The sequence below is a fragment of the Hyla sarda genome, chromosome 7 (genome assembly GCF_029499605.1).
Source record: "Hyla sarda isolate aHylSar1 chromosome 7, aHylSar1.hap1, whole genome shotgun sequence".
In the NCBI taxonomy this organism is placed as follows: domain Eukaryota; kingdom Metazoa; phylum Chordata; class Amphibia; order Anura; family Hylidae; genus Hyla; species Hyla sarda.
This window is the reverse complement of record NC_079195.1, coordinates 138,230,569-138,251,334: the sequence shown is the minus strand read 5'-3', so window position 1 is coordinate 138,251,334 and position 20,766 is coordinate 138,230,569. Positions and strand designations below refer to the sequence as shown.

At 40.5% G+C, this 20,766-nt stretch overlaps 1 protein-coding gene across 2 annotated transcripts in view; it reads left to right on the top strand.

The window, feature by feature from the left end:
* The window catches only part of MMRN2 (multimerin 2), a 119,945-nt gene extending 100,901 nt beyond the window's left edge, over positions 1–19,044 (top strand). For both annotated transcript variants that reach the window (XM_056530811.1, XM_056530810.1), the window contains 5 exons: positions 516–622; positions 3,722–3,796; positions 8,302–8,457; positions 10,618–12,483; positions 16,815–19,044. In XM_056530811.1, coding sequence (XP_056386786.1) covers positions 516–622; positions 3,722–3,796; positions 8,302–8,457; positions 10,618–12,483; positions 16,815–17,197 — 2,587 coding nt within the window. In that variant the 3' untranslated portion in view covers positions 17,198–19,044. The remainder of the gene's footprint in view (positions 1–515; positions 623–3,721; positions 3,797–8,301; positions 8,458–10,617; positions 12,484–16,814) is intronic.
* The last annotated feature ends 1,722 nt before the right edge of the window (positions 19,045–20,766 follow it).

Here is a 20,766-nt window from a genome sequence, read left to right as displayed (position 1 = left end):
TGCTGCGCCATTTGCGCCAGAGCTCCCAATACATGCAGTGTTTACAGATAAAACACCTGCAAGGGCTGCACAGCCAAAAGCAGTATTATAAGATAATATTATCACAGTATTATAAGCTAAAATTTGCCGTAAAATGTAAAGATATTGGGAGAGATTTATCAAAACCTGTGCAGAGGAAGAGTGGTGCAGTTGCCCATAGCAACCAATCAGATTGCTTCTTTCATTTTCCACAGGCCTCTAAAGAGGCCTGTGGAAAATGAAAGAAGCAATCTGATTGGTTGCTATGGGCAACTGCACCACTCTTCCTCTGCACAGGTTTTGATAAATCTCCCCACTTGTGAATACACATCTTGGCTCAGAGCATGCATTAAATTGTGCTTATGATATGTTACTATGCTACCGCTATCATTATCATTATTTCTAATATTGGTAAATGTTTGTAGCAATCACAACTGTTATAATAAAAGAAATATTGCAGTTGACAAATACTGTATGCTGCTCTTATTTTCATCCAGGTACCGGCTAGCACAGAAACCAATTTATGAACTTAAAAGGAAGTTTGTAACAAGCTTAGAATGGAAATGTTGTCCTGGATACACTGGCTCTACTTGTGAATATGCTGGTAAGAACAGAAATCATTGAGGATACTAGTCTTATGAATACACTATAAATAAAGTGAGCTTTCTGTACAGTGGTCCCTCAGATTACAATATTTATTGGTTCCAGGAAGACCATTGTATGTTGAAACCATTGTATGTTGAGGCCATAACTCTATGGAAACCTGGTAATTTCTTTTGAAGCCCCCAAAATATCATCTAATAATAGGAAAAGGTGAGGAGTAAAGAAGAATTAGTAGATAGAAAATACAGATAAAGCAAATCCTTACATATAAAAGTAAGAAAGATCTGCTGGGAGCTGTAATCACTGTCTATGTAGAGGACAGGAGCTTCTTCAGGGTCCTGTACAGAACACACGCCCAGATTTATCAAACTGTGTGAGAGAAAAAGTGGAATGATTTTTCTACAGCAACCAATCACTAAGCTAGCTCAGCGAACTCTGGTAAAGGGAAAGCTGAGCTGTGATTGGTTGTTATGGGAAAATCACTCCAGTTTTTCTCTCACACAGTTTAACAAATAGGGGCCACAGTGTTTTTAAAAAGTAAACTGGAGCTGCCCTTACCTGATGTCTTAAAAAGCAGCTAACCCTGGCACAGATAAAGGTAGTACAGAACATGTTGTACCTCCCTGTACTGTAGGGTGTCACTACCCGACATTCAGTCAGTGCATGCACTTCAGTAATACAGGTGTTTTACCAGTGAATGTCCATTCTGATTTGTCAGTTCTTCCGGCCATTGACACGTTTCGCAGACACGTTTCGCAGAGTCTGGTTTCAAGTTACAATGGCCCAGAAAAGACCATTGTATTTTGTAAATATTGTAAAGGGTCTAGCTCTGGTTGTACATATAATATTAATAGGAGTTAGAACCTGTTAAGCCATCCTCTATTCATATGGCATATACAGTATATACAACATACAACAAGAAATCAAGAGTGGAGAATTAACCCAAGGATAATGGAAATGATACTGGGGGTACACAAGCACCAATTCCTCCAGTCCAAAGAAGTTGTGATGTCAACCAGTAACAAAAGGAGGCCCCATTTAACCCCTTAAGGACACAGCCCATTTGGACCTTAAAGCACATCTGCTGCGTTACAAACACTTATCCCCTATCCTCAAGATAGGGGATAAGTGTTTGATCGCTGGGGGTCCGAACGCTGGGGCCCCCCGCGATCTCCTGTACGGGGCCGCGGCTCTCCCGTGCAGGGGGCGTGCCAGCCGCAGCATGATATTGTTGCCGGCTTGCCTCCTCCATACATCTCTATGGGAGAGGCGGGGAGGCAGCATTCGTGCCTCCCCGCATCCCCCATAGAACTGTATGGGGACGGGGAGGAGACTGGGCATCACCGTCGACCTCTAGGTCGACGCTACGTCACCATGAGCACTTATGGCGGCGCCCCGTTAGGGAGATGGGGGGGGTCTCCGCGTCTCCGGTTGGCTGGCGGCCCGAGTCTGAAGAGGGACGTCGCACATGTGACGTACCTGCGCAGACCCGCACAGGACGTCAGTGACGTCACTCGTCAGGGCGCCGCCGGAGAGAAGAGAAGCGCAGGTCAGGTAAGGTTGTTTATGTGTATGTGTGGGTTTCTGTGTGTGCATGTGTGGTTATCTGTGTGCGCATGCGTGGTTGTCTGTCTGTGTGTGTGTGTGCATGTGTGGTTGCCTGTGTGTGTGTGTGAGTCGGTGGGGGGAGGGGGGGGGAATGGGGGAACGACAATGCTACCAAATTTGGAGAACTTGCTACTACCTAATGTGGGGAAACTGCTTCTTCCTAATGTGGGGCTACACTGCACCTAATGTGGGGAGCTATACTGCACCTGATGTGGGGAACTATACTTCCAACCTAATGTGGGGGAGCTATACTGCACCTAATGTGGGGAACTATACTGCACTTAATGTGGGGAACTATACTGCACCTAATGTGGGGAACTATATTCCACCTAATGTGGGGGAGCTATACTGCACCTAATGTGGGGAACTATACTGCACCTAATGTGGGGACCTATACTGCACCTAATGTAGGGGAACTATACTGCACCTAATGTCGGGGAACATTATACTGCACCTAATGTGGGGGAGCTATACTGCTCCTAATGTGGGGAACTATACTGCACCTAATGTCGGGGAACATTATACTGCACCTAATGTGGGGGAGCTATACTGCTCCTAATGTGGGGAACTATACTGCACCTAATGTGGGGAACTATACTGCACCTAATGTGGGGGAACTGTACTGCACATATTGTGGGGGAACTGTACTGCACCTAACGTGGGGGAACTGTACTGCACATATTGTGGGGGAACTGTACTGCACCTATTGTGGGGGAACTGTACTGCACCTAATGTGGAGGAACTATACTGCACCTAATGTGGAGGACTATACTGCACCTAATGTGGAGAACTATAATGCACCTAATGTGAAGGACTATACTGCACATAATGTGGGGAACTATACTGCACCTAATGTGGGGAACTATATGGCACCTAATGTGGGGTAACTATACTGCACCTAATGTGGGGAACTATATGGCCCCTAATGTGGGGGAACTATACTGCACCTAATGTGGGGAACTATACTGCACCTAATGTGGGGAACTATACTGCCAACCTAATGGGAGGGAACTATACTGCCCCTACTGTGGGGAGCTATACTGCACCTAATGTGGGGGAACTATACTGCATCTGATTAAGGGGTACATGGGACTGATTAAGGGGGCAGGGGAATGATTAAATATTTAACAAAAAGTTTTGTTACAAAGATTTTTTTCCTCTTTGTGTATGTTTATGGGGTATACATGTATAGTACATATTACCAGTTATAATACAATATGGGCAAAGTACTACTGTTAAAGGGGTACTCCACTCATAGACATCTTATGGCCGTCACATCCTCTCCCATAGACATGAATGGTGGAGGTGTTAAGATGTCTAGGTGCCGAGTACCCTTTAAAATGACTTCCAGATGCAAACTTAATCTTGAGGGCTTATTCTTTCGTGATGAATAACAATAACTACGAGGCTGGAAACATAAATTAATTTAAAAAAAAATTAAAAAGTACTAACTAATTATAATTTTTAAATAACTCGTGCTTTACATTTACAGATCCAAATGCCATTCACATTCCGCTGGATCATGTATTCAGTTCTGAGAAAACTCAAGAATCTCCAGTAAGCGCTGGTAAGCCGATTTTTTCCCTGAAAAACTAGGATTCATTTCACATTTTGCCTTGGTAGTAAATTAATATAATTACAGTAGAGGCTAATTGGGAAAAATATGAATGTAGTATTCTTATCTTGTTTTAATAAGTGAGCAAATGCAAACATAAAACCACAATGTATATGTTTAGTCTGAATTTTAAAGAACAGAAGGAAATGATTGCTCTTTACTCATCATATCAATGATGTACCTTAATCAAGCTCTGATACATGCAACTATATACATTAGTGTTTTCAAGCACATACAATCAACATATTCACCAAATGTGGTATAAACATAGCCTAACACTACAGTATATGAAAGGCATGAGTACCTCTCATGATCTTGTTAAATTTTAAAATCCTACCAGTTGACTGCCCCCATCATGAAAAACCACCCCCTGCATTTTTTTATTGCTATTGCTCTGTATTTTATGCTCAGTCTCAGTCAGATTCACAAACTGGGAAGAGGCGTTACCCAGCAGGTTTGACATCATCTGGAGCCATACAGGGGAGAACTTCCTCCCACCACTCTGCTACACATAGCCCAGAGCAGTTCAGTGTGAGAGGAGCTATGATTGGCTAAGGCTGCATACACACCCTTCAGCACTTCAGACTGTATTTCCTGATTTTGGACTTCTGCCAGGCCAACAGGAGTCAAAAGTCTGTGCAAGAAATGGGGGGGGGGGAGATGTGCTCTGGAAAAGTAGGGAGACATCTAGTGGCAGCTTTTTTAACCCCTTAAGGACACATGACGTACTGGAACGTCATGTGTCCACTCCCGATCTATAACGCGGGGCCACGGCGTGGCCCCGCGTCATAGCGGTTCGGGCCCGGCCTCTAACAACGGCCGGGACCCGTGGCTAATAGCGCGCGGCATTGATCGCTGTGCCGCGCGCTATTAACCCTTTAGACGCGGCGTTCAAAGTTGAACGCCGCGTCTAAAGTGAAACCGAAAGCATGCCGGCTAGCTCAGTGGGCTGTTCGGGATAGCCGCGGTGAAATCGCGGCATCCCGAACAGCTGACAGGACAGCGGGAGTGCCCCTACCTGCCTCCTCGCTGTCCGATCGCCGAATGACTGCTCAGTGCCTGAGATCCAGGCATGAGCAGTCATGCGGCAGAATCATCGATCACTGGTTTCTTATGAGAAACCAGTGATCAATGTAAAAGATCAGTGTGTGCAGTGTTATAGGTCCCTATGGGACCTATAACACTGCAAAAAAAAGTGAATAAACATCATTTAACCCCTTCCCTATTAAAAGTTTGAATCACCCCCCTTTTCCCATAAAAGAAAAAACACAGTGTAAATAAAAATAAAAATAAACATAAATGGTATCGCCGCGTGCGGAAATGTCCGAATTATAAAAATATATCGTTAATTAAACCGCACGGTCAATGGCGTACGCGCAAAAAAATTCCAAAGTCCAAAATAGTGCATTTTTGGTCACTTTTTATATCATGAAAAAATGAATAAAAAGTGATCAATAAGTCCTATCAATGCAAAAATGATACCGTTAAAAACTTCAGATCACGGCGCAAAAAATGAGCCCTCATACCGCCCAATACACGGAAAAATAAAAAAGTTATAGGGGTCAGAAGATGACAATTTTAAACGTATAAATTTTTCTGCATGAAGTTATGATTTTTTCCAGAAGTGCGACAAATTCAAACCTGTATAAGTAGGGTATCATTTTAATCATATGGACCTACAGAATAAAGGTAAGGTGTCATTTTTACCGAAAAATGTACTACGTAGAAACGGAAGCCCCCAAAAGTTACAAAATGGCGTTTTTTTTTTCAATTTTGTCTCACAATGATTTTTTTTCCCGTTTCACCGTAGATTTTTGGGCACAATGACTGACGTCATTACAAAGTAGAATTGGTGGTGCAAAAAATAAGCCATCATATGGATTTTTAGGTGCAAAATTGAAAGAGTTATGATTTTTTAAAGGCAAGGAGCAAAAAACGAAAATGCAAAAACGGAAAAAACCCCGGTCCTTAAGGGGTTAAACACAAAAACAAAGTACATTAGAAAGATTTTTTATTTACCATAAGGAGTGCAATAGCAAAAATTTGTTTTAATGACAGTGCATATTAAATAATAGAAAAACAAAACAACGTAGTCTCAAGGTGATAACAGGTGCTCAACCCCAAGTGCAATTGTGCACTCATACAATGGGGTAGAGGACCCGCACCTATGGACAAAAGTGGGGTTTCAATCCTGTGGTAAATATATACAATGATATTAGCTAATCCTCAAAACTGATGTAAAAATGAGACATTAGCCAGTATATCCTTATATGAAGGACATACCTGAGCCCGCACACCCCGCCAAGGTTTCTCATGTGATGCGGGACCTAACCACTAACCTTTTTTTGCCTGGCCAGATGCATAGAACCAGGAACCAGATATACAGCAGCCTAAGGTCCAACTTGCAGACTGCTCCCCAGTTGCCTCCAGTGTGAACTCAGCACACATACAATGGGAGGGGGGAGACAGTTTACAAGCCCCACCCTTGCTGGTCTAGATTTAACTTATAGCCTCACAGGTGAAACCCCCAATGCTACCCAATAATATAAAAGGGTGCATTGGTGTAAGCCTTAAAAGACGCTTGCCGGCTTATATTTGCATGGACATGGCTATAGCAGGAAACTCAACCCCAAGTGCAATTGTGCACCTTCGCTGGGGTGGAGGCCCTGCACTTGTCAACCGTTGCTAAGGGCGATGTCCCCAGCAAAAATTGCATACAATGGAGAATGCCTGCAGACGGTCACAAGTACCACAATCACATCCTGACACTTGATAAACCTTGGTAGTAAATTAATATAATTACAGTAGAGGCTAATTGGGAAAAATATGAATGTAGTATTCTTATCTTGTTTTAATAAGTGAGCAAATGCAAACATAAAACCACAATGTATATGTTTAGTCTGAATTTTAAAGAACAGAAGGAAATGATTGCTCTTTACTCATCATATCAATGATGTACCTTAATCAAGCTCTGATACATGCAACTATATACATTAGTGTTTTCAAGCACATACAATCAACATATTCACCAAATGTGGTATAAACATAGCCTAACACTACAGTATATGAAAGGCATGAGTACCTCTCATGATCTTGTTAAATTTTAAAATCCTACCAGTTGACTGCCCCCATCATGAAAAACCACCCCCTGCATTTTTTTATTGCTATTGCTCTGTATTTTATGCTCAGTCTCAGTCAGATTCACAAACTGGGAAGAGGCGTTACCCAGCAGGTTTGACATCATCTGGAGCCATACAGGGGAGAACTTCCTCCCACCACTCAGCTACACATAGCCCAGAGCAGTTCAGTGTGAGAGGAGCTATGATTGGCTAAGGCTGCATACACACCCTTCAGCACTTCAGACTGTATTTCCTGATTTTGGACTTCTGCCAGGCCAACAGGAGTCCAAAGTCTGTGCAAGAAATGGGGGGGGGGGGAGATGTGCTCTGGACAAGTAGGGAGACATCTAGTGGCAGCTTTTTTAAACACAAAAACAAAGTACATTAGAAAGATTTTTTATTTATCATAAGGAGTGCAATAGCAAAAAAAATTTTAATGACAGTGCATATTAAATAATGGACTACACACGCAATGCAACTTCTTTTTAGAAAACATGATTTTACTTTTTAAAACCTATTTTGCTAAAGTCTATAAGGTATTAAGTAAATGGAGCGAAGTTCTTCATTGGGACCTCACACGATTAGCTACATTAGAGATCATTTACATGAGTAACATGTTCATGCATTACACAAACAGCCTATTCATTTCAGTTGGTACTAGTGTTGAGCGGCATAGGCCATATTCGAATTTGCGATATTTCGCGAATATATGGACAAATATTCATCATATATTCGCTAAATTTGCATATTCGTAATATTTGCGCTTTATTTTCGCATATACGAAAATTAGCGTATGTGGAAATTTGCATATGCGAAAATTAGCATATACAACAATTAGCATATGCGAAAATTTGCACGCCAGTCTCACACAGTAGCATCAGAGCCTTCTTTACACCACACAAGCTGGAAGCAGAGAGGGATGATCACTGTGATGTGTACTGTGGAAAAAATAAAAAAAAACAAATATTCGTAATTACGAATATATAGTGTTATGTTCGCGAATATTCGCAAATTCACGAATATGCGATATTCGCAAATAAGATTTGCATTGCGAATATTCGCAAGCAACACTAGTTGGTACCTGTAATGCATCAACCCTGTGTAGATGTTGATGGGGAATTAAACATTTGTTTCCTGGTTCTCTTGCTGATTGATCGCAGTCAATCACAGGGGTTGTGGCAGAAAAAATCTTATAATTATTTTACTTTCTTTGGTTCCTTCTTGAGCCAACAAAGTGGTCACCCCTTCAATCCTTTATTTATAATATATTTCAAATGTTATCACTGATTTTAGATTTCATGCAAAGTCAAATTCCAATCTTTATGTCATATTTTACAGAGGTGATTGATATGATTAAAGCCGTTGAAAGCCAAGAAAACCTATTAGAAGATATACAAAATGATATTCATCAGGCTGCGAGCCATCTTCAGGACCTTCAAAATGCCCTGGGCAATAATTCAACCATTGATGTAGGGAACAGTCAGAATCAATCAGGTATACAGGTGAAGTTATGTTTTGTGGTTGGGGAAGGCAATAAATATATGGGTAGTTTTTGGGTAATTTTTCAACAGTCTGCTGACACTGTCTTCCAGGAAAGCTTATTTTGTTTAGGTAAGGTAATGTACCCTTCTGAAAATTATGTTATCAAGTATCTCTATTAGCTCAAGTTTTAACCCAACACAGTTAGTACAGGACAATTTTCAAGGTCAACTTGAACATTACTGTATATGTAGTGTTCCTGTACATATTTAACAGCTTCCATACATATGAAATTGTTGTGGCTGTGGCAAAGCTTTCTTGAAACTGCATACATTTATATGTGGGGATACTGTGAGTTAACTTACAAACTGTTTTGTACATTGAATTGCAGTAACAAGAGTGTAAGTGTTAAAAATATGGATATTCCTTGTATCAGATGATTGATGCATTGGTCACATAATGCTTTCCAGCGAAGAAACTTGTAGAAGGCCGTGGGAAGAGTCTCTAGACCAGCCTCCTCTCACAGTGAGGGGTGTACCCAAACCCTTTTAGATTTGCCTTTTTCAAAGCAAGATTTCCTAACTCTTCTCCTGCTAGACAAACAGATACCTAGACCAAAGTGTACTCCTGGGTTTAGCCCCATCCTGCAACCTGCTCAATTTAATGCCTGCTTCAAGCAAGTCACTGTTCTGTTCCAGGCCACACTGTAAAGTATTCAAGTCTTCAGCTTCAAGAAGGAGTATTGTCTTAGCCAGAGGAGAATAGGATAAACAAGGGTACTTCTGCATACACTAATCCCTTCAGTGAGTTAGTGCTGTGTGGCTAAACATATCACAAAGGTTTTCTGTATAAGGCCTAAAAAGTATTGAACCACAGTGAGCCAAGCTGTGTAGGCCTTCCACGGTAAAGTACAAGCTAATTGGACTGTGTTCACACTGGGAAATTTCCATTCATTATACCTGCTTAAGAAGAAACTCTCAAAGGGACATTGGCCAAATATCCATTTATCTTCTTTAAAGACAATAAAATCCACCCTGTGCCAAAGAGGTGGTATTGTTATTGAAGATTCAGTAAAGAGTTCAAGTTGTTTTCACGTAATTCTAGTTTTCAGAGGTCTTATTCCTGAATTTCGCACTATGTGAACAATATATTTGACAAAAGGGTTGTTGGGCTTACAAGGGGCTGCCGGTTTAGCTACACTAACCTGCCACGTAACAGTACCTTCCCTATAAGCCTACTAGTCCCAGCTTACCTACGCAATATCACCCATCATCTTCTTGGGTCCTACATATATACCAAGGCATAAAGTTTAAGGCATTTCCAGGATCAGAGAGTTGATGACACTGAAAAACCCCTTTAATTAGCTGTTTAGCTTAGCTGCATCATGCAAATGTACATGGAGCCAAAAGCCCTAGCACCATCAATTGTGTAGTAGCTACAGTTAACTCTAATTTACTTCAATGGGAGGTGAGCTGGCCACTACATGGCCACTACTACACTTCCAGGCACTGTAGCTCTGCCAGACAGCTAATTGTCAGGGGTGCTGCACCCCTTCAATAATATATTTATATATACAAATGTTGCTGCAAATTCAAAGCTACTATATTAAAAGGGGTTAAATTAAATTTGTAGGGAAAAGCCACAACATTAATTGACATGCAGCAGACTTTAAAATCTGCATTGCATGGCAACCTCTATATGGAAAGAGTCTGCAGGCTGTGAAAATCTGCAAATTTGAAGTGTGAATTAAAAGAGTTCTGTAGTGAAAGATAACTTTGCAAAGAATAGGGGGTAAGTTATAGATCGTGGGGGGTCCGACCGGTGGGACCCCGTGCGACCTCCTGAACGGGCCCCGGCAGTGTGCTGGAAGGGGTGTGCCGACCCACACACGGAGCGGTGGCTGACATGCCCCCTCCATGTACCCCATAGAGATGGTCTTCCTGAGGGGGTCAGAACAGCCGCTCCCGGCAGACTGCAGGAGCCCCTTTCAGGAAATCACTGGGGGTCCCAGCGGTGGGACTCCCGCAATCTATAACTTATCCCTTATTCTTTGGATAGGGGATAAGTTATTTTTCACTGCACTACTCCTTTAAGTTTAAATATTCGAGTTAACTTTCATTTGTATAGTTAAAGTATTAAACTGCATTGTTTTAACATTGCATATTTATATTACAGAAATAGATGACCGTGTTGTGCGTGAAGTAGTCCTACCACATGTGGAAAATTTCCTCAAAGCTCATTTTAGTCCTATATGGACCAATTTTAATAAAAGTCTGCAAAATCTCAATAGGATGGTAAAGAACCTTTCAGAAAGTGTCGAGATTAACAGAAAAACATTGGATATATTCCTGGAAAATTCTGTGCCAAAGAAAGATCTTTATGAGCTAGGGACCAAATTTGAGTCAAAAATTCAAGAAAATGTTGACAAACTTGAACACCTGAAACAACATATAGATAATAACCTCCACACCCAACAAACTGTGATCCAGCATAATTTGACCATGATAAAGGCTGATACAGATGTAAAGTTGAAACGGAACCAGAAGTATCTCCAGTCACAGTATTCCTACCTGAACTTTAGCATTGGAGAACTCCGTAGAGGACAGGAACAGGTTCAAGATGATCTTTTAGATTTGACTCAAAATATCACATTACTTCATTCTCCAAATCACCGAGTAAATGAAACTGTTATGGAACATGAGGTCCAGATTAAAGACTTATTGGCTGAGTCAGAGGCAGCTTTCGAAAATATTAACATTCTAGAAAGATGGATAAAGGAACTCCGTACTGAGTTTAAACAGAACTCTGAGAAAGTCCAAATTCAGTTCATGGAGAAAAGCCTCATCATGGAAGAAATCAAAGATCTAATCCAGAGGCAGATAATAGAACTGAATTACACTGTTATCAGTATACAAAATGGTAGTGATGAGTTATTCAAGAATTGCGACTGCCACAAAATGAATTTAGACATAATCGCTCTTGAGGAAATACAACGGAACTTCTCAAATCAGTTCAGAGATGTTTTATATGGAATAGAAGATGTCAAACAGAAGGAAGGAAGTTCTAAGACATATCTGCAACATTCAGTAGAAGATTTAGCACAGGCCCTACAGTTTAACCGTCAATCTCTTGCTGCACAACAAGAACAGGGACGGAAGTTAACACACATCACTTCCCAGCTGTCAACCCAGATGAAAAACATTACAGATGATGTTAAATTGATTAGGATGGACAATGGTCAGATCCACAGGCACATTAAACATCTGGACAGTTCCTTCAGCTCACTTCTGGAAGATGCAACAAGACATGAAAGAGTGTTGGAAGCTCTACTTGGTGAAGAAGCTCTTGAACTTCTCTCAGAGGATAATCCAGAGGTTGTCTATATGACGGTCATAAAAATGAATGAAGTTCTGAACAGAACTTTGCATATACTGGAAAAGCAACTGCTCAATACAGATTCCTTGAGTGAACGTTTGGAGTTTTTAGAAATGCAATATGGAAACCAGAATTCCCCCGATCCCTCCATTTTCAATGTTGAACAACACAATGGAGGAAAAACACATGATGGCCCCTACCAGAGTGGTGGTTCAGTGCATTTGGAACCCAATCATGAAGCGTCTCGACATAATGATGCTGACGAACCTGACTACAACGATATTATGATCTTGAAAAAGGATCTTCAGAATCTCTATGTAAAAGTAAATGAACTAGAGTCTTCCTTCTCCAATATACCTCATTTCAGAAATGACACCATTGTAGGTGCTTTAAAACCACTTCACATCTCTATTTCTTCCATGAAGCTGGACATTGAAAACTTAGCAGAGCTTTATAATAAACACTTGCAGTTATTCCATAAAATATTTGTAAACTATGAAGATCTCATTTCCTCAGATGCACCGCTGGACATTGAAAAGCTTAAGTCAATCATGGATAAAAAAATGAAAAAAAGACGAAAAGGAGAAGAATCACAAAGTAAAAAAGAAGCTAAAAAGCGTAGTGAAGAACATTGGCAATCCGATGAAACAATATTACCACATCAAGGTATGCTTTTTTTTTTTCTGTCAGACCGAAAAGATGTCCTTGTTGCCCATATCAAACAATCACAGGGCAGCTTTATTTTGTAAAGTAGGCCCCAACAAAGGCTTAGATTACAATTTACTCCCAGTTTCCATTGGAGGAAATAGGTGATCTAAGAATGACAGCAACTTTAATTACCATGGTTACCTTTGCCAAAGGCTGCTAATCCAGCCGCCTTAGTACTAGAAGTCAACACTGAATATAGCTGTTGAGTCTTATCAGACATCAAAGACAACCCTTTAAAAAAGAGACCACCATGTTCAGGCACCCCATGCAAACCTCTGCTTTTTCCAGGCATTTCCTGATAAATGGTCGTACATGTCATGGACGACTTGAGTCTGCTAGAATGTGAGCCTTACAAAAAGAGACTTTCCATTCTTGCTCTTAGAGGGCGGTACGAACCCAGAGACCATTCTTCTAATATTACCATATACCTTAACAGGACATACAGACAAGCAATGTCTTTATGAGATTACACATTTGAATTGTGAATTTTTTATAAAATACAAAATCACCCAGTACCAAAAAGTTATCCTATATAATCAGGCTGCTAAATATTTGTCTGACTGCATGGGATAGACCGCCTAAAAACCATCACAGCCTTGCCAATGAAGTTGTCACTTAGTAGTATGTTTTTGGTAACCAGTCTGTCGCAATTCACCCAGGTATTCAACTCAGTGCGCAGAATATGTTATCACATAAATAGTAGTGTATGGTAACTGTATTCTTCTAAGAGATCAAATGCTATTTTCAGATGTCTTAAAGTGAGAACTCCAGTTAGTAACAAATGCAGAAAGTTATACAGCTAAAGGGGGTGTATGTCTCAAGGGTCCGAAAAGTACCAAAAGAAGAATCCTATTTCGCATGTACTATAACTCATAGTACAATTCATGTAAACCCCTTTTTTGATCAGTTTGCAGTAGTAAATTTGTATCATTTCTGTGAGGAATCTTACCGTAAATATGAATGAGTTGCAATTTTTAATTCACATAACATACAGTCAGGTCCATAAATATTGGTACATCAGCACAATTCTAACATTTTTGGCACTATACACCACCACAATGAATTTGAAATTAAACGAACAAGATGTGCTTTAACTGCAGATTGTCAGCTTTAATTTAATCAGGTGAACCATGTAGGAATTACAACAGTTTGCATATGTGCATCCCACTTGTTAAGGGACCAAAAGTAATGGGACAGAATAATAATCATAAATCAAACTTTCACTATTTAATACTTGGCTGCAAATCCTTTGCAGTCAATATAAGCCTGGAATGCATGGACATCACCAGATGCTGGGTTTCATCCCTGGCGATGCTCTACCAGGCCTCTACTGCAACCGTCTTCAGTCCCTGCTTGTTCTTGGGATATTTTCCCTTCAGTTTTGTCTCCAGCAAGTGAAATGCATGCTCAAACAGATTCAGGTCAGGTGATTAACTTGGCCATTGCATAACATTCCATTTCTTTCCCTTAAAAAAATCTTTGGTTGCTTTTGCAGTATGCTTTGGGTCATCTGCACTGTGAAGAGCCGTCCAATAAGTTCAGAAGCATTTTGCTGAATATGAGCAGATATTATTGCCCAAAACACTTTAGCATTCATCCTGCTGCTTTTGTCAGCAGTCACATCATCAATAAATACAAGAGAAGCAGTTCCATTCGCAGCCATACATGCCCACACCATGACGCTACCACCACCATGCTTTACTGATGAGGTGGTATGCTTAGGATTATGAGCAGTTCCTTTCTTTCTCCATACTCTTCCCAACACTCTGGTACAAGTTGATCTTGGTCTCATCTGTCCATAGGATGTTGTTCCAGAACTGGGAATGCTTTTTTAGATGTCGTTTGGTAAACTCTTCCTGTTTCCGAGGCTCACCAATGGTTTTCATCTTGTGGTGAACCCTCTGTATTCACTCTGGTGAAATCGTCTCTTGATTGTTGACTATGACACACATACACCTACCTCCTGAAGAGTGTTCTTGATCTGGCCAACTGTTGTGAAGGGGGTTTTCTTCACCAGGGAAAGAATTCTTTGGTCATCCTCCACAGTTGTTTTCCTTGGTCTTCCGGGTCTTTTGGTGTTGCTGAGCTCACTAATGCATTCCTTCTTTTTAAGAATGTTCCAAACAGTTGTTTTGGCAACACCTAATGTTTTGGCTCTCTCTCTAATGGGTTTGTTTTGTTTTTTCAGCCTAATGATGGCTTGCTTCACTGATAGTGACAGCTTTTTGGATCTCATCTTGAGAGCAACATATTCCAAATGCAAATAGCACACTTGAAATGAACTCTGGACCTTTTATCTGCTCATTGTAATTAGGATAATGAGGGAATAACACAAACCTGGACATGGAACAGCTGAGAAGCCAATTGTCCCATTACTTTTGGTCCCTTAGCAGGAGGGAGGCACTTATGCAAACTGTTGTAATTCCTAAACCGTTCACCTGATTTGGATATAAATACCCTCAAATTAAAGCTGACAGTCTGGAGTTAAAGCACATCTTGCTTGTTTCATTTCAAATCCATTGTGGTGGTGTATAGAGCTAAAAATGTCAGAATTGTGTCGATGTCCCAATATTTATGGACCTGACTATACTTATTAGCAAACTTTTGGAATGTTTTGAATTTTATTTTTGGATATTAAACTGCTAGAACTGCTTAGTTAACCCCTTGAGAACACAGCCAGTTTCATGTTTGCGTTTTTTTCCTTCTCGCCTTCTAAAATCCATACCTTTTTTATTTTTCCATCCACAGACCCATAAGAGGGCTTGTTTTTTGCGTGACCATCTGTACTTTGTAATGACACCTTTTATTTTACCATAAAATGTATGGTGTAACCAAAAAACATTATTTTATGGGAAAATGTTGCACATTTTTTAGGGTTTTGTTTTTACGCACTGCACTTTTATATATTCTGTGGGTCAGTATGATTAAAATGATACCCTTATGTAAATGCTTTACTATTATTGTACTATGATAACAAAAAAATATCAAACTTTTAAAACAAAATTGGTATGTTTTAAATCACCCTATTCTGATCAATCTAACTCAAAATTTTCCATATACTGGGCTGTGTGAGGACAAATTTTTTTTATGCCATGACCTGTAGTTTTTATCAGTATCCATTTTGGGTATATGTGACCTTTTACCAAATAAACAAACTACTAGAAAACCTGGTAGAAGTGGTGTACACCAACAAATTATATTCACCGGAAAAAAAAAAAACTCAGTAACAAACAAAGTAAAGTGCACACAGACAAATCAATGATTCGTATCAAAATATATCTTTATTAAATAAACATCATAAAATACCTATAAAACAATGGGACTTAATGGACATCAGAACACAAACAGGAGAATACATATAGATACAAATATATACACAAATATAGGACTTCAGGATGCAAAAAAAAAAATAAACATGCGATGTACAAAATTTAAAGTAAGAAAAATCCCCACGTACAGTAATAGAGCTATATACCCATAGACTCAAAAGAAGCAAGAAAAGTGACTTTACGTACAAAAAAAAATGTGTACAACAGCAGAGCCAGAGGAAGCAACATAAAGAACCTTGTGATACCCAGTCCATATGTACCAACCCCAATGTATGTTTTGCTATTATAAGCATCGTCAGGGGGCGTAGAAGTTAATCAGAATCAGAATGAGAATGCCCCTTTAAAAAAATTTTTAAAAAAGGAAACCATGTATGTAACATAATTTTGTTAAGCAAACCAAACCAATTAAACTCAGGTTTAAACTCCACTAAATGTTTGGCACAAACCTACTAAAATGATGTGTGTGGCAATGGGTTATTCGTATTCTGCAGCTGACTACAAATAACCTCAATTGCAGGGACATTATATTATAGAAGGTGTCCCTGCACTCTGAACTAAGAGAACCCAGAGATGAGCCAAACTTTGGTGCAACTACAGGGCTCAGTGCACAGTAGTACTAACTTTTTCTGGAATCATAAACTTTTGTTTTGCAATCACAGGACAGATAAGTACTCATACTCACCAAAATAGATATTTAGTGGGTCCATGTGTTATCTATTGTCAGTAATAACATCTATTGCTGGCCCCGGCAATACAAAGCAGGCTTGTAGCCTGCCAGTGCCATTGATGAAAGCAAGTGAGAGTACCCATATTGCTTGGGATGGAAAAAGAGAACATTGGTACTACTGCAATATTACAATGTCCAATGCAATTCCAGCCTAATAATACCAGCCTAATGTTGCCCCAATACCCAACAATCAACAGATCATAATTTATGTTTTTTTTTTTTTTTTTTTCCAGATCCTCTTGTTGCATTCAGTGCAAATTTAATCACTGGTGCTGAAGCAGTAAGCATGATCAAATTTATTGATATTCATCTGGATTATGGAAAGGTGTTTTCTTCAGAAGATGGTCACTTCACGGCTCCATACAGCGGAGTGTACGCCTTTTCAATCAGTGTAGATTTTGGTACTGGTAAAGGACTTGGATATCTGTTTTTTGGTGCACAGCAGAGAATCGCCCTTCACAACAGCAGCACCGAGCCAACAGAAAGCCTTAAACATCAGTTTGCCATTGTGAAGCTCGAGAAGAATGAAAAGGTTTGGTTTGAACTACTTCAAGGGTCAATCAAAAAGAACACACTGGGAACTTCTCTGTCTGGCTATCTGATCTTCAGAACGTGAGCATGGTACAAGCAGACATTTATTGGAAATGGCCACTTCTAAGTATCATAGAATTTATCACTGGAAAACAATGCAGTTTGTTTAATTTTACCAATCCTGTTTCCATGGCAGGACATGGATAAATATTGCTGTGTTTGAACTAACACCCATGTTGTGGTCAGTCCATGTGCTTTCCAAATGTTTCATTATGGCTCCTTCTTAAAGGGGTACTCCACTGGCCAGCATTCAGAACATTTAGTTCCAAACGCTGTGTGCACGTTGCAGGGGTCGTTCATGCCCCCTCATGATGTCAGGCCACACCCCCTCAATGCAAGTCTATGGGAGGGGGCATGGTGGCTTCCAAGCCCTTTTCCATAGACTTGCACTGAGGTGCATGGCTTGACGGGGTGTGGTCGACCCCCACAGTGCGCACACAGCTTTTGGAGCTAAATGTTCCGAACACTGGCCAACGGATTACCCCTTTAAAAAGTACCTCCCAGCTTTAGTAACTCTGTCATCAATAACACTACAGGGGCATTTTTTTCATAGAACTATTTTGTGCCATTCCTCTGTTATTTTTTCCTGGAAATGTATGAATACATTTGCAACAGGGTTTTAGTACTGTATACCCCTTGTGAATTGGGCATGGCTCTACACACTCTGACACTGTTGGCACTGATTGGACAGTGCCAGACTATTTAAACACATTGCTTATTACCTCATTTATTCATACATTTCCAGGAGGGTGGAGAGCTTTGTATTGTCCCTAAAGCATAGGTATTTACTAAAACAGACATGTCGGGAGAGCTACAGGTCAGCTTTAGTTTCTGGTCAGTGTAATTGGAATCATTTTGTTAAAGCGGTCCTGTCAGCAGGACCTGTCTTCTCAATCTGAATCCGGGTATACCAATTTTTTTTTTTTATTGTTCCTTCCAGCACCGAGTTATAATGCTTTTCTTTAACATGCAAATTAGGCTCAAGTGCCTAAAGGCTTTCCCTTGGACTGCTAGAGCCCAGTAACGTTCAGTCCCTTCTCTTCCAAACACCTTCTCTCTCACCATCTTTAACTGCACCAACCTTCATCTCTGCTTCTCATCTCGATACATGCGCAAGTGCTGTTTAACCACAGAACAGGGTGGCGTATGCACAGTAACACTGAATCCTCCCAGTGGCCCCAAAGCATGCATTGTGCTTGTATCTTTGCCATCACAGAACAGCGAAAAAGGAAGTGCGCCAGCACAAAACATGCTTTGACACCGCTGGTAGAGTTAATGCTATGGTGTGTGCTTCCCCGCTGTTTAACCATGCTTGTGGATTCCAGTTAAAATGCTCAATATAGCCATAGGCTTTGTATAATGCCAAAAAGCTGCTGAGAAGGCCAATTTGAGGCAATATGTAAGAATGTGCATACATGCTATTCCCTGTATTGTGTTCCCTTTAATTCTGTCTGATCAAGAATGGGTTAAAACAGAAGAACCTTGCAGCAACATAAACCCATGATTTTTATAAATAAGTCACAAAGTAGGGTGACAAAGTATGCTAGTAGGGGAGAATAGCTATATATTACAGTACCTGATATTTTGTTCCTTGTAGGATAATCAGTCATGCAGAGGTACAGAGAGGTTCTATAGAGGTCTAAAGGGGCCATATTATGGCTTTATACAACAAACTTATGAACCAGTAAGCTGGAACCACAACCCATGTTGTAGCTCTTGATAAAACAACTTATCCCTGAGGTGATATTTGGAGGTCTTCATAACATAAAACCTCCAGCAAAGAATATTCTAAGGAGCTGTGTTGACATGCTGCCCTCTTCAGTTTGTTGGGGGTCCAATCTCAAGCATCCCCAGTATACAATTAAAAGGGTACTCCGCTGGAAAAAATATTTTAATTGGTGCCAGAAAGTTAAACAGATTTGTAAATGACTTCTATTAAAAATCTTAATCCTTCCAGTACTTATCAGCTGCTATATGCGCCACAGGAAGTTTTTTCTTTTTGAATTTCCTTTCTGTCTGACCACAGTGCTCTCTGCTGACACCTCTGTCTGTGTCAGGAATTATTCAGAGTAGGAGCAAATTCCCATAGCAAACCTCTCCTGCTCTGGACAGTTCCTGACATGGACAGAGGTGTCAGCAGAGAAATTAAACAGCTTACATTGACATGGTCTGAAATGGCAGGAGGTGCTCAACCTCAAGTGCAGTTGTTCACCTACGCTGGGGTGGAGGTCCTGCCCTTGTGGTCCATTGCTATGGGTGATCCCCAGCATAATGTGCATACAATGGAGGATGCCTGCAGACGGTCACAAGTACCACAATATAGGTTCACTACTGTGGTAGATGTAAACAATGACATTAGCTAACCCTCAAAACTACCTGTGCTGGTAGGAGGTGCTCAACCCCAAGTGCAGTTGGGCACCTACGCTGGGGTGGAGGTCCTGCACTTGTGGTCCGTTGTTTTGGGCGATCCCCAGCATAAAATACATACAATGGAGGATGCCTGCAGGCGGTCACAATTACCACAATGACATCCTACACCAGATAAATATGTGGATGCGTAACACTCATAATTTAAACATTAAACTACATTGACGTGGTCTGAAATGGCAGGAGGCCAAGTGTAGCCTGTCTCCCCCCTCTCATTGTATGTGTGCTCAGCCACACTGAAGGTAATCGGGGAGCAGTCTACAAGTCGGACCTAATGCTGCTGTAATTTGGCTCCTAGTTATGCTTATCCGGCACAGGTAGGTTAGTGTTAGGTCCTGCACCACTTGAGAAACCTTGGCGTTGATGTGCGGGCTCAGGTATGTCCTTCATATACAGATATACTGGCTAATGTCTAAATTTTACATCAGTTTTGAAGGTTAGCTAATGTCATTGTTTACATCTATCACAGTAGTGAACCTATATTTTGGTACTTTTGACTGTCTGCAGGCATCCTCCATTGTATGCAAATTAGGCTGGGGATCGCCCATGGCAACGGACCACAAGTGCAGGACCTCTACCCCAGCGTAGGTGCACTTGGGGTTGAGCACCTCCTGCCATTTCAGACCACGTTAATGTAGTTGTTTAGTGTCAGCAGAGAGCAGTGTGGTCAGACAGAAAGGAAATTCAAAGAGAAAAGAACTTCATCTGTAGCATACAGCAGCTGATAAATACTAGAAGGATTACGTTTTTTAATAGACGTAATTTACAAATCTGTTACTTTCTGGCACCAGTTGATTTAAAAAATATATATATATGTTTTCCAGTGGAGTACCTCTTTAATTCTCTTCATTGAACCCAAATGACAATCTATTTACTTGCACTGACCCATTCATGGAAAAAAGAACTTTGTAGAGCTTACAAGGCATGATAGCTACAAATAGAATCACCACTGTGTTTCACTAAATTACGTTATGTTTGTATATACTCTGTACCTTGTAGGTCTGTCATTTGTTACTTGTCAGTTTGTTACACTGTCCTGTCTACTTTTCCTTTCCTCTTCAATTATTTATTGCATGTAGATAGCAACTGAATGGCAAAGCTGAGTACAATGTTGTATTGTTTCATATAGTTCCTTTTATTAATGTTATGTAAAAATAAGAAATGAAG